Below are 10816 nucleotides of genomic sequence, written 5' to 3' on the forward strand. Positions count from 1 at the left end.
TCCAAAACATAACCGCTCAGAACATCAGCATTTCACAAAAAAAAAAAATAATAATATATATATATATATATATATATATATATATATATATATATATATATATATATATTATTATTTTTTTTTATGCTGATATATATATATATATATATAAATAAAGCTTCCACTGGGATCAGTCTGCTTTCCTGACAGGTATAAATAAAAACTGAAGGAACCACCCAGAATTCTGGCTTTTAATTCACAAAATTGTTCATCTTTCAACCCTCTTCTAGCTCATCCTGACCATCAGGACAGCTAAATGTCACATTAGCTGGAACCTCAGCGGCCACACAAACTTCCCCACTTTGTTCTTTTTGAAAGCATCAATGTGTGATAAGCCATGGCTAACAGTACTGGCTAAGAGTTATATCACCATTGAAATCTTGAAACAAATCAGATTACTTAAAGATCAAGGGCAAGCGTTGCGACATCTGATAGCACTGAAGCCTCACCGGAGCAACAGATAAAGGAGAGGTGTTTGCAGGACTACTGTTGGCTGCAGGTGTGGTGCTGTGTGTGCAGGGGCTGGGTCAGAAAGAGTAGCCAGCAGGGGGCGCCTTGTCGTCCTTGTTGCTCTCCAGAGAGAAGGGTGGAATGCGCACGTCAAAGTGGGAGCCATCGGTCCTCTCGATGCGGAATGTCCCCCTGTGCACAACACAGCAAAAACCAGGCACTTAGCTAATACTCATTTCATACCCTTTCCACATTATTTCACTGCGCATCAAGGTCCTAAGTGATTTGTGATCTGTTGATGGTCAGGTGGTTGGTAATTGTTTTGCCAGAGTCATTGCGGCTTGCCTGGGCTTTTATGATCCAATGGGAGCAAACCAAAAGAAGTCCCAAAACGTTAAAGACCCAACCACATGATGCCAGTCTAAACACATGCAGGCATTCAAAGTATGCACCCTAAACAATGAGCTAAAACAAATATATTCTCCACAATGGTGAACACTATTTCATGAAAGCTAGAGAAAAAAAATTGCTCACATACCACATAATTTCAGTACAACATCACATTGTCAGTCAAGGTTGACACAACACGTAAGCTTACTTGTTTGTTCATGTTTGGCATATCAAAAAACATTCAAAGGGGTTTGCCCATTTTATTACTTAATTGCTCATTCTACTGTTCAGTCCCTGGCCACAGCTCTTTGACAATTCAACAGTGAAAATTCCAAAACTTCTCCTTTAAATCTCCTATGAAAAAAAACAGGCCATTTGAAAACAAACAATCTGGGCATGCCCTCTCCGTCATTGCTCACCACATGTGTCCGCTGGGTGCTTGCAGAGAAACGTGACTGCTATACTGAAACGCTGGCTGCTCTTTTGACAGCACAGGCTCCTGTGAGGGGGACAGCATAAACACCCCAGTCAGCCTACAGGGCCACACATGCTTCTCGAGACGCTTCGAGGCGCTTCACATGTCTACTCACCCTACCAACGACTCCTCGTCCCCTGACTGTTTCCAAGGTTCCTGAGAGACTAAAAATCCTCCAGTGTCTCTCTCTCAGCTGAACCACTTCATCGCCCATGTTCTCCAGACGGATACAATATCTCCACTGGGTCACACACACAGACGCACATGGCCACTTTATTACAATGCCACCGGTACACGCTGTACTATCAGGAATGATAAGGCCTGCAGAGCCACAACATGTACTTAACATTGTGTCAAGGAGATTTGTAATTACCATTTTATTACAAGTATTAACTACTAAAAATATTCAGCACAAGCGGATTTAAACAGAAGAGATACAAATAATTGGTAGTAATATATTACTTACCCAATACACATGTGAATTTTGAGCTTCCTGTGATGAGAGGAAATGAGAAACTGAGACAAACTGAGCCTTACAAACACACACACTCATAAACTGTAGAACAGAGATGTAGCTTATGTTGTTGTTGTTGTTGCTGTGTCTGTTAAGCATATCAGCCCACGTATAAACTCATCATTCAACTCCCTTTGCTGCTGCTTTCCTTACCCTCATGCCCATGTAGAAAGGAATGACAGTGACGCGGATGTTCTCTGTGGTCTCCCGGTGGACGTCCGACAGCTCCAGCCAGGGATGGTTCTTCTCTTGCCACGCCTGCAGGGTGTCTCTCGCACTGAAAGGGGGATCTGGGTGAGACATGAAAAAAGACAACACCATCAGAATCAATCTGTTACAGTATTTTTGCCAATGTTAGAGAGATAAGTAGGTTATTACTTTTGGCTGGGTTGTACATGAGAAAACGCTCAAATAGTTCGTGCTGAATGGGGATCTGTTCTGTGGAGTTGTAGGGTAGGATGTCTTCATGACTAACATAGTCCAGACCTGAAAATTCCCAAAAAGAGAATATCACACAAAGATCTGGCATCCGACAGGATCTTAACTCCATGATAAAAGAGCACTGAGAAAGAAAATTGACTGGTGCCAACAGTATTACCAGAAGACCGAAATTACTGCCACAAGTCTACAAAACAGGCTAATCTTATCTGGGTAATTCAGGTTTTTAAATAAGGACGTAAGGCTGTTTACAGATACGACACCGCAGTATTGCACATGTCTGTTCTTGCTATTGCCAGTGAACTTCATTCTCCATTGTGTCTTATGTTTTGTGTTAGAACGTTCACTTATTCACTTTTGTCCCCTTTTATCCACTTTCCCTTAACACTTTAACATTGACCCTCATCAAGAAACAGCCACAAGAGCAGTGCATCAGTGAATCTCCTCTTTGGGACATGCTTACATGCCTAACTGGTTAGTTACAGGAATGATTAGCAGAGCCCTTGACCTGTGGGTATAGTCATCAGTGATCAGGGCCAGAAATAGGTGCAGGCTTTGTTACATCACAACAAGCAGCTGTCCTGCTCCACCTCACCTGGAATGGCGTACAGGGCCCTGCTGTCATCATGATTGGCCAGGAACGTCACCGCTTCCGTCTGAGACCGCTGAGACTGTCAGAACCAGTCAAAATGAGTAATTCAACACATCAACTACTCTTTCAAATGTGTCCTTTTGTGACAATACAAACTGAGCTTCAGTAAAAATTGTGAAGGCAACAAGATAAGAGAGTGCAGAGTAACTCACTATGTGAGGGCAGTCCCGGGTGTCAATCAAGACCTGGTAGTATGTGTGTGTTTTGCCCTTCACCTCTTTAGACCCGTGTGATCCAGGGGGGTCTTGCTTGCTGGGGGGAAAAAAGCCTATTAATATTTCTGAGGTAAAGTGAATACATGAAGAAAATAACTACAGTAACTTTTAATACTTAATTAACCAATTATATTCAATCAGCTTGGAAATGTAGAGTTCACAATCAAAGCTACCTTTCAGAAGTGGGAGGGGTGACATCACGGTCATAAAGACGTGCATGCCAGGGAAATAACACGATCCCTCTGTAGCCAAACACACTGTGGAGGAAAAGCTGTGGACACGATATAACAGTCACAACTTGAAAACAGAACATAAACATGTACACACAACAATGTTTATGTTGCTCATATCTAACATTTAATCACTATTATTTCAAGTCAACACCAATTGAACTTAAAAGCTGTCTAAACTTGGCAAGACAATTAGAGGTATGTAATGTATGTTACAACTAAAATCTCTAAATGCATTAACATTAACAAGCTGGTGGTGGTCATAAGCTAGTAGTTCAGTTGCAGACATTGACTACTTAACATTAACTAGCAAAGGCAAATCACTTCACCACAACTTAAACAAGTTAATCAAGTTAATCTTCAAAGGCAATTCCAAATGTCCTTTATAGTGCATCCTCATCACAGAATAATCTCTACTGAGAGCATTCATTGCCCCTCCTAGTCACCATTCTAAACTAACATTATATGAGAGAGCTCATAACAATGGAATGCAGAAGAGGATCATGTTGTTATTCCTCTGGCTCTTCTTCTAATGGATTGTTGCTGTGGTCAAAGCTTTGATCAGTCCAACTAAAATCACCCCTCACCTGGCCGGTCTCATATTTGCCATGATGCTTCGGGGCCTCAAACACTCCCACAGCTTCCAGAACTTTTCCTTCAGGCCTGTTTCTGCCAAATATGTTACAGTGCATAAGAAACACACAAAACAGGCAAAGGCCAATATCTGCAGTAAAAACATACAACACCAACGACACCACAGACAGGTAGAGAAATCAATCATGGATAAATGTTGGTGCAGGCAGGCAGATGACAGTGTGGACAGGCAGATGCCTGACATAACCCTGTTAATGATTAAACATAGTGGCTAAATATGGCAATACATCAAACTGAATTCCTTCTTGAATAGCAAGTCAAAACACAATGATAGACAAACAAGTGCAATGCTTCCATGTGGTACACATACAATACAGACACAACAACAAAGATTGTTGAGATTCTGGGAATAAAATGGCACAAAATTATATAAAAGGCTGGTTATGTAAAACAGATCCGGAAACATTGGCCTACGCTGAGCATGGGGTGAGCCAGCTGCCAAAAACCACCCCTCCCCTCCCCCTCCTCCTGCAGGGTGATACACCACTGGCATGTGAGGCCAAAGAAATAGCACCCATTACTGGCACTAGATCTGGAAGCTGTGTTATGTCACAGGCAGCCTCAGCCTCGGAGAGATGAGCACCCATATCACTATGGCTTAATATTGAGCAACATTAAGGCAGAGACCCAAGTACTTTGGGTAGGAGACAGACAACTATAAGCAACTTTAAGCAAAGCAATTTAATCTGTTGGATTTGAAACCATCGTGCATCTCTGTTAGTGCGACAGTATGATGAAATCACGACTTACAACACAGGGAACGCTCCATTGCCCAATACCAACAAGAAGGCCACAGTATGGAACAATCTAATAACTTTAACTCTGCGTTACATCAACTGTCATGCAATGGTTGATGTCAGTCACTGAATTCACTTCCTTCACAAGTAGTCTTTTTCGCATACAATTCCATTACTGTCAAGATAGTGTTACTGACACTGCAAAAAGAACATACAGCACAATGTTAGCTGGCTAGCTCGGGTTATTATAAGGAATTCAAACTCTGGACGGCAACATAAGTTATTAACTTTAACCATGGTTACCCATCTGCCACCGACTTAAGTGCTTAAATGCAGCAATGTATAACCTCAAATCCATACAATATTAGTTTATATATGCAGTGTACGATTTGTGGAACAGAGATACAGTAACATTAACTAGCCGACTAATGTTAACGCTTTCTACAACTCGCATGGCAGGACATGGACGTCGTTAACCAACTCTTACCGTGACGACATGAACCTCGTCTGCTGGAAGTTGAACAAGCCACAGGACGAACATTGCAAGCGGAGTCTATTTAGTTCAAGTCCAGTGTTATATTCAATCACACTTAGTATTCTGAGTGCACGTTTTCTATTACATTTACTAACAGTTGACAACAAACCGCGCCGAATGGCACACGCAGCCATCTTTCCTCAGGATAGTTGTACACGCAGACTCACATGAACGTCAGTTAAGTGCGATGGAAATTAACTCTTGTAAAAAAAACTCTACTGTGCATCAGTTGGGATGTTATAAAAATTACCATGCTAATTAGTTCATGATGCGCAACAAGCTCGCAGGGTAACGTTAAAACTAATTCCAAATGTTATTGTATCGCTGAGAAAAATATTAATATTTTTCAAACGTAAAATATGGTCATGCTAAACTAAATTAGTTTACATATTTGGAAATATTACGCATGTGTAAATACGTATAAATTAAAAATACCTTCGAAATCGTGTTTTTGAAAAACGGAAGTAGTCTTACGTCACACATCACAAGGTAAACATCACCAGCTAGCAAGTTAGCTCACTCGTCGTCGAATCGAGAAGTGTCTACTGGCTTGCACTGTCATGATCATCACTTGATATCATCACTTATGGACATTAGTTGTTACAGAATTTGACTTATTGAGAATTTGAGAATAATAAGTGTTGACAAGTGTCACATCTCTGTTTTGCGGATGATCTGTGTCGATATTGTCCAAGTTAAACGGCAAGCTAACTTTGGAGTGGCAATTGAAGCTAGAAGCTAAGTCAGCTGCTAATATTAATTCAAGGTGAGTAAGTTAGTGGATCAAACATTTTATGTACAACCAGAGAGCTTAATGACTGTGGGAAGTTTTTACCTACCTTTTACCTTATGCTGCTTCATGATTCGTTTGCCGTTAACTTACGTTGACCTAACAGCATGGAACATAATGTTAACGTTAGCTGTGGATGAAGCTTTATTTGCCAGTTTATTTTGATTTGTTAACCTGTCCTGTGAAACTGTGTTAAGCAGAATCGAGTCTAGAAGCAACTACATAATTATCTATGACATTTAAGTATTTTGTCAATTTCATTCATTGCTATTTTACCATTACAGCCTGGTGTAACTCAGACTCAACAGAGAATGGCGTCATCTTTCGTTGTTGGAGACCAATTCAGGGAGAAGGTGAAAGAACTGTTGGATACGGAGTCTCCAGTTCCCGCAGACTTGCTCGAAGAATTGGAGCCCATACTTGATGGAGAGGGGGAGTCTAGTATACGTTTTAAAACCGTCAGGAAACTCAACACCTACCTTCAAAAAATTGGTGAGGTGCAAACACAATATTGTTGCATGGTCAGATGTTAACAAGGCCTAACCCATGTGGAGTTTCCCCATGATATTTATGCTGTTGTCTTATCAAAGGGCACCCATCCTACCTTCACGAACTACTGGAAGACAGCATGCTATTCTTACCAGAGTACAAAAAGCCTCCACGGGTAAGTAAAACGGTGTCAAGCTTCTACAGTAAAACCTGATACTGTCGAGCACAAATTTGGTGTCAGGAGCAACAAACATCCTAAATTAAGCCCTTATTCCCCTACAGAATCCTGAGTTGGTGGCTCGTCTGGAGAAGATAAAAGCAAAGCTTGCTAATGAAGAATACAATCGGATGACAAGAAATGTGAACACTCAAGTAAATGGCAGTCATTTTGTCAAGATCATCCTCTCAAAGTTATGTGTGAGTAATTCAGGATTGTTTGATTGTGTGTGCTTCTTTGTCATTTAGGAAATTAGCCGTCATGGAACATTAGCAGACTTTGGGAAGCAAGGTTGGTGTGCCCTGAAGGTTTTTAATGAACATTTAATTAAAAGTTCCTGTCCATGTTATTTGAATGTGCAAGAGAAGTAGGGCTGCCACTGATCTGTGATCTTTGCTTCCCCACACTCATTTTTAGTGCGGTCAGCAAAAACAGCAGTTCTGACTGTCTTCAACTTCCTGGTTACGGTGGTTGCAGCATTCGCCTGCGCTTACATCGGCAGCCAGTACATCTTCACAGAAACAACAGCTGTAAGAATCCCTTTATTCAATTGTTTCTTATTACCTTTCTAAATTTTGAATATCTGATCAGATAGACCTGATATTCCAGTAGGCTTATTTGTTTACTGTTACAATGTGTGGCTATCTGTATTCCGAAAATGATTTCTGAATCAATAGTAAGGTGTCCTGTTCAAACTTTTATCCACAGCGTGTGATTTCAGCAGTGATCGCAGCCTCTGTTGTGGGTCTGGCAGAGCTGTATGTTCTAGTACGGACGATGGAGGGAGATTTGGGAGAGCCATGATATCCCTCAACCGACTACAGTCTAGGACGTTTCATTCCAACAGAAATATTTGCCTCTTTATGGAACCTTAAAAGCATCTGCTGTTTGATGCTTTGATGTTTCAAACTGAACATTAAGAATGAGGAAACTGTTATAGCAACAAATGAACTACTTGGACCAAATTGTAAATGAGTCTTTGTTTATCTTATTTATTTTATTGCCTTGTTGTTTGATGTTTTTTTTCCCCATTTACTGTTTTTTTGAAGATTATGTTATTTAAGATTTTGCAACCTTTATCAATTAATGATAAATCAAATGAATTTATCAATAACATTTTGCTTACTGTCTATTGAACTACAATCTTGATTATTTATATCCATAACCTCTTGAAATCCGTTGTCCGTAATACATGCTAAAGGTATATTTACTGATATGCACAAGGAATGTACAAAATGTGTGATCATCTTTCAAAAATAAATGTAAATGTGTCTAAGAATTTATGTGTTAAATGAAGTGGTCTTTTGCTATTTTAGTGTCATGTTGATAAAGTATGGTTTGATTATTATTGCAATTCTGTGAATTAGCTTTCCAGCACTGTGAAGATCACTTAAAAGAATTTGTTCCAAAAACATTGTACATTCCATTTGCTGTATTGAAGAAATATACCCCAAAATGACTGCACTCCGTCGAGTGATGGTTCTGATGCATACAGTTTCATTTATAGCCTTTACATAATGGGGATCCATCCATTGACCACACAGGTAACAATCCTCTCTTACTTTGAAGCCCATTGAAATGCAGTATGTGTTTGTTTATTATTTGATACAGTATTTATATTGGGTGGGGTTTCTTCCTTTTTGACCATACCAGATGTGTCAGTAATTGTTGTGAGCTGCTGAATGGTGCTAATCTGGTTTGAAAGGTTTTACTTGCAGATGGATTTGGGTGACAAGCAGCAACAACATTCAACTAACAACATGTAGAGGGAAAATAGCTATCAAATGATTTTTCTGACAACAGGTGTCCCTTGCCATGATTTGTATTTAATACAACCCTTAAGTAGGGATCTGACATTGTGCCCCCACCTAATCTGAGTCATTTTAATCTTTTTTTATATATCAATAAATAACAAGTAGTTCTCTAATATCAGTGGTAGATTAAAAGATGTAACTACATCTGGGATGTAAAAAAAAAGTCTCTCAAAGAACTGAGATTTGACACCCGGATTAAGAATTGATTGAAAGATTATTTGGTTTTAGAGATGATTATGATATGCATGGATCACTGTCCAGCAGGCAGTGAGCCATGAGACACTGGTCATACCTCTACTGTATTACAGCACAGGAGACTTTAAATCCGGCTTGAATTAAAGAGACGGTAAGCTGATAGTCCTTGAGCTTTGGATATTTTTAATTTATTTCTTATTTGTCTGACCATTGGCATTCATGGGAAAATATTTTTACTCTGAAAAATAATCATTTCGGTCATGCCAGATATCTGCAAAGACAAAAAAATTCTAATCCGGATATCATGGAAGAACTCTACCTCTAGCCTTTGGCATGACATGAATTAAGTGAGACAAAAAAATTACATGCATGCAAACTCCTCTGACATATATGTGAGCATGTTTGAGAGCCTCACACCATGTAACACAAACATGCCGATGATTGGTTAGGATAGGATGAGATCTGGATACAACACAGGTGATGCACAAGTCTTTAACAAACTAAATATATGTACAATGTCAGTAAAAGATACTAGAACTCCATAAAGTTAGTTACAACAGCTGCATTATAGATCAAGTCAGAGATGTATCCCATGGAGGTTTGGGTGCCCACAAGAAGATGTCCCTGTCCCTTGCTCTCATCCCAATATGCTTGCTGTGGATGTGGAGGAACAGTCTGGTCCTCTGGAATGTGAGCATATCTGACCTTTGACTTGGGCACAGAGTGTGCCTTGTGGTGCCAATATCCTGGGGTGATAGTGCAGGGCTGTGAGAATCCATTTGCACTTATCAAGGATGAATGACTTTGGTTGCTGTTGCATCCGGAAACTCCAAAAGATTCCAGGTGCATGCTGTTATGGTCATTCTCCCAAGCCAGCATTTCTGGAAAGTTTGGTGCCCTGGTGTAAACCTCTTGGACCAAGGGAGTGCTGTGAAGTTTGACCCAGTCCGTGTGGTTTTGCTGTCCTCCAATATGACTTTGATGTGGTCTAGATATATCATGATTGTTTGAGGAACTAAAGGTGTTGCATAGAAAAGGAGAATCTGAGGTACAACTCACAGAGATACCACTGCTTTGTCCTCTCTTAGTTGGTTTGGTACTTTTAATGCTGCGGGCACGTCTGTTTTGGAACCAAACCTACGACAGAGATCATTCGATCAGAATATGATAGTAGCCCAACGCTACATTTAATTCAGCAATAGGTAATAAAATAAAAACAAATAGGTGGCAAACCTGTATCTTGCTTTCCGGTAAGCGCGTCAACGCGGCCAGTCTTTCTCGCAGAGTGATGTCGGGATACGGCGTCATAGCGAACGCTTTTTCCAACTCTGTAAGTTGAGCGCGACTGAAGATGGTCCTCTTTCTCTTCCTGTGACCCTCCGGAACGCTCCGCTCAAGTCCGGACGAAGAGTGTACGCTTCCATTCACCTCTGACGGACCATCAAAGCTTTACTATGTTGTCTTTGCAGATTGGAGCCACTTATAAGTCACTTCAATTATTTGTTTAGTCTTAATGGCACTACACGTAGACTTTCAATAGCAGACAATCAAAATGATAAAAATGTCCTGATAAAAATATTCTGAAGAAAGTGAATTAGACCTACCTTTGAAAATGTCCCGGTCTGCGAAAAGGTCATTAAAGTTCATATTTATATCTATCTCTTGAAGTAATTCCTGAACAGTATAGGATATTTCCTGATAAACTCTTGTCACCAAGTTGATTGTGAATGATTTGTGGTCATCCTCTGCTAACCAGCTCTCTTATAGATATCATCATCCCCTCCCCCCACAAGTGCGCTCTGACATAGGTGGTTGTGGTAGTTTTGCGTGCGATTACACTTAAAATTGGATGAGAAGATTTAGGATTTGCACGTTTCTGTCATTCAGTATCATATAACTAGGAACTTGTGAAACATACTGTTATGGGTTTTAATATTTCCAATTGAGGAATAATCTATATTTAGACTGGTACTTTTTTATCA

At 40.1% G+C, this 10816-nt stretch overlaps 3 protein-coding genes across 5 annotated transcripts; 1 reads left to right on the top strand and 2 right to left on the bottom strand.

Annotated features, from left to right (window-relative positions):
• Positions 1 to 135: 135 nt before the first annotated feature.
• Positions 136 to 5475, bottom strand: poldip2 (polymerase (DNA-directed), delta interacting protein 2). 2 transcript variants are annotated; one of them, XM_048265325.1, is made up of 11 exons: positions 5282 to 5475; positions 3991 to 4066; positions 3347 to 3444; positions 3111 to 3210; positions 2902 to 2977; positions 2247 to 2354; positions 2022 to 2158; positions 1821 to 1847; positions 1470 to 1595; positions 1299 to 1378; positions 136 to 681 (listed from the first exon to the last, which is right to left on the bottom strand). In XM_048265325.1, the coding sequence occupies exons 1-11, from the start codon at positions 5461 to 5463 to the stop codon at positions 567 to 569; spliced, it is 1125 nt and encodes a 374-aa protein (XP_048121282.1). In that variant the 5' UTR covers positions 5464 to 5475; the 3' UTR covers positions 136 to 566. The 2 variants fall into 2 exon arrangements, with proteins under 2 accessions (XP_048121282.1, XP_048121281.1); XM_048265324.1 differs by having other exon boundaries at positions 3991 to 4072.
• A 333-nt stretch (positions 5476 to 5808) lies between these two features.
• Positions 5809 to 8104, top strand: tmem199 (transmembrane protein 199). Of its 2 annotated transcripts, XM_048265326.1 has the most exons (7): positions 5809 to 6095; positions 6404 to 6611; positions 6710 to 6783; positions 6891 to 6980; positions 7074 to 7116; positions 7243 to 7355; positions 7534 to 8104. In XM_048265326.1, the coding sequence occupies exons 2-7, from the start codon at positions 6431 to 6433 to the stop codon at positions 7627 to 7629; spliced, it is 597 nt and encodes a 198-aa protein (XP_048121283.1). In that variant the 5' UTR covers positions 5809 to 6095; positions 6404 to 6430; the 3' UTR covers positions 7630 to 8104. The 2 variants fall into 2 exon arrangements, with proteins under 2 accessions (XP_048121283.1, XP_048121284.1); XM_048265327.1 differs by lacking the exon at positions 5809 to 6095 and having other exon boundaries at positions 6410 to 6608; positions 6706 to 6783.
• Positions 8105 to 8996: 892 nt separating this feature from the next.
• On the bottom strand, positions 8997 to 10802 carry LOC125308139 (homeobox protein SEBOX-like). The gene is made up of 3 exons (XM_048264437.1): positions 10439 to 10802; positions 10068 to 10264; positions 8997 to 9971 (listed from the first exon to the last, which is right to left on the bottom strand). Exons 1-3 carry the CDS (start codon positions 10479 to 10481, stop codon positions 9366 to 9368), a joined length of 846 nt encoding a protein of 281 aa, XP_048120394.1. The 5' UTR covers positions 10482 to 10802; the 3' UTR covers positions 8997 to 9365.
• Between the last annotated feature and the right edge of the window lie 14 nt (positions 10803 to 10816).

The sequence above is a fragment of the Alosa alosa genome, chromosome 15 (genome assembly GCF_017589495.1).
Source record: "Alosa alosa isolate M-15738 ecotype Scorff River chromosome 15, AALO_Geno_1.1, whole genome shotgun sequence".
Taxonomy (NCBI): domain Eukaryota; kingdom Metazoa; phylum Chordata; class Actinopteri; order Clupeiformes; family Clupeidae; genus Alosa; species Alosa alosa.

Coding starts and splice junctions, on each gene's coding strand:
- poldip2 (XM_048265324.1), bottom strand. CDS start 5,463: ATGGCTGCGTGTGCCATTCGGCGCGGTTTGTTGTCAACTGTTAGTAAA. Junction 4,073..5,281: donor ACGAGGTTCATGTCGTCACG/GTAAGAGTTGGT, acceptor CATATTTGGCAG/AAACAGGCCTGAAGGAAAAG. Junction 682..1,298: donor GCACCCAGCGGACACATGTG/GTGAGCAATGAC, acceptor TGTTGTGCACAG/GGGGACATTCCGCATCGAGA.
- tmem199 (XM_048265326.1), top strand. CDS start 6,431: ATGGCGTCATCTTTCGTTGTTGGAGACCAATTCAGGGAGAAGGTGAAA. Junction 6,981..7,073: donor CAAGAAATGTGAACACTCAA/GTAAATGGCAGT, acceptor TTTGTCATTTAG/GAAATTAGCCGTCATGGAAC. Junction 7,117..7,242: donor AGCAGACTTTGGGAAGCAAG/GTTGGTGTGCCC, acceptor ACTCATTTTTAG/TGCGGTCAGCAAAAACAGCA.
- LOC125308139 (XM_048264437.1), bottom strand. CDS start 10,481: ATGAACTTTAATGACCTTTTCGCAGACCGGGACATTTTCAAAG. Junction 10,265..10,438: donor AGACCGGGACATTTTCAAAG/GTAGGTCTAATT, acceptor ATGGTCCGTCAG/AGGTGAATGGAAGCGTACAC. Junction 9,972..10,067: donor TACCGGAAAGCAAGATACAG/GTTTGCCACCTA, acceptor TCTCTGTCGTAG/GTTTGGTTCCAAAACAGACG.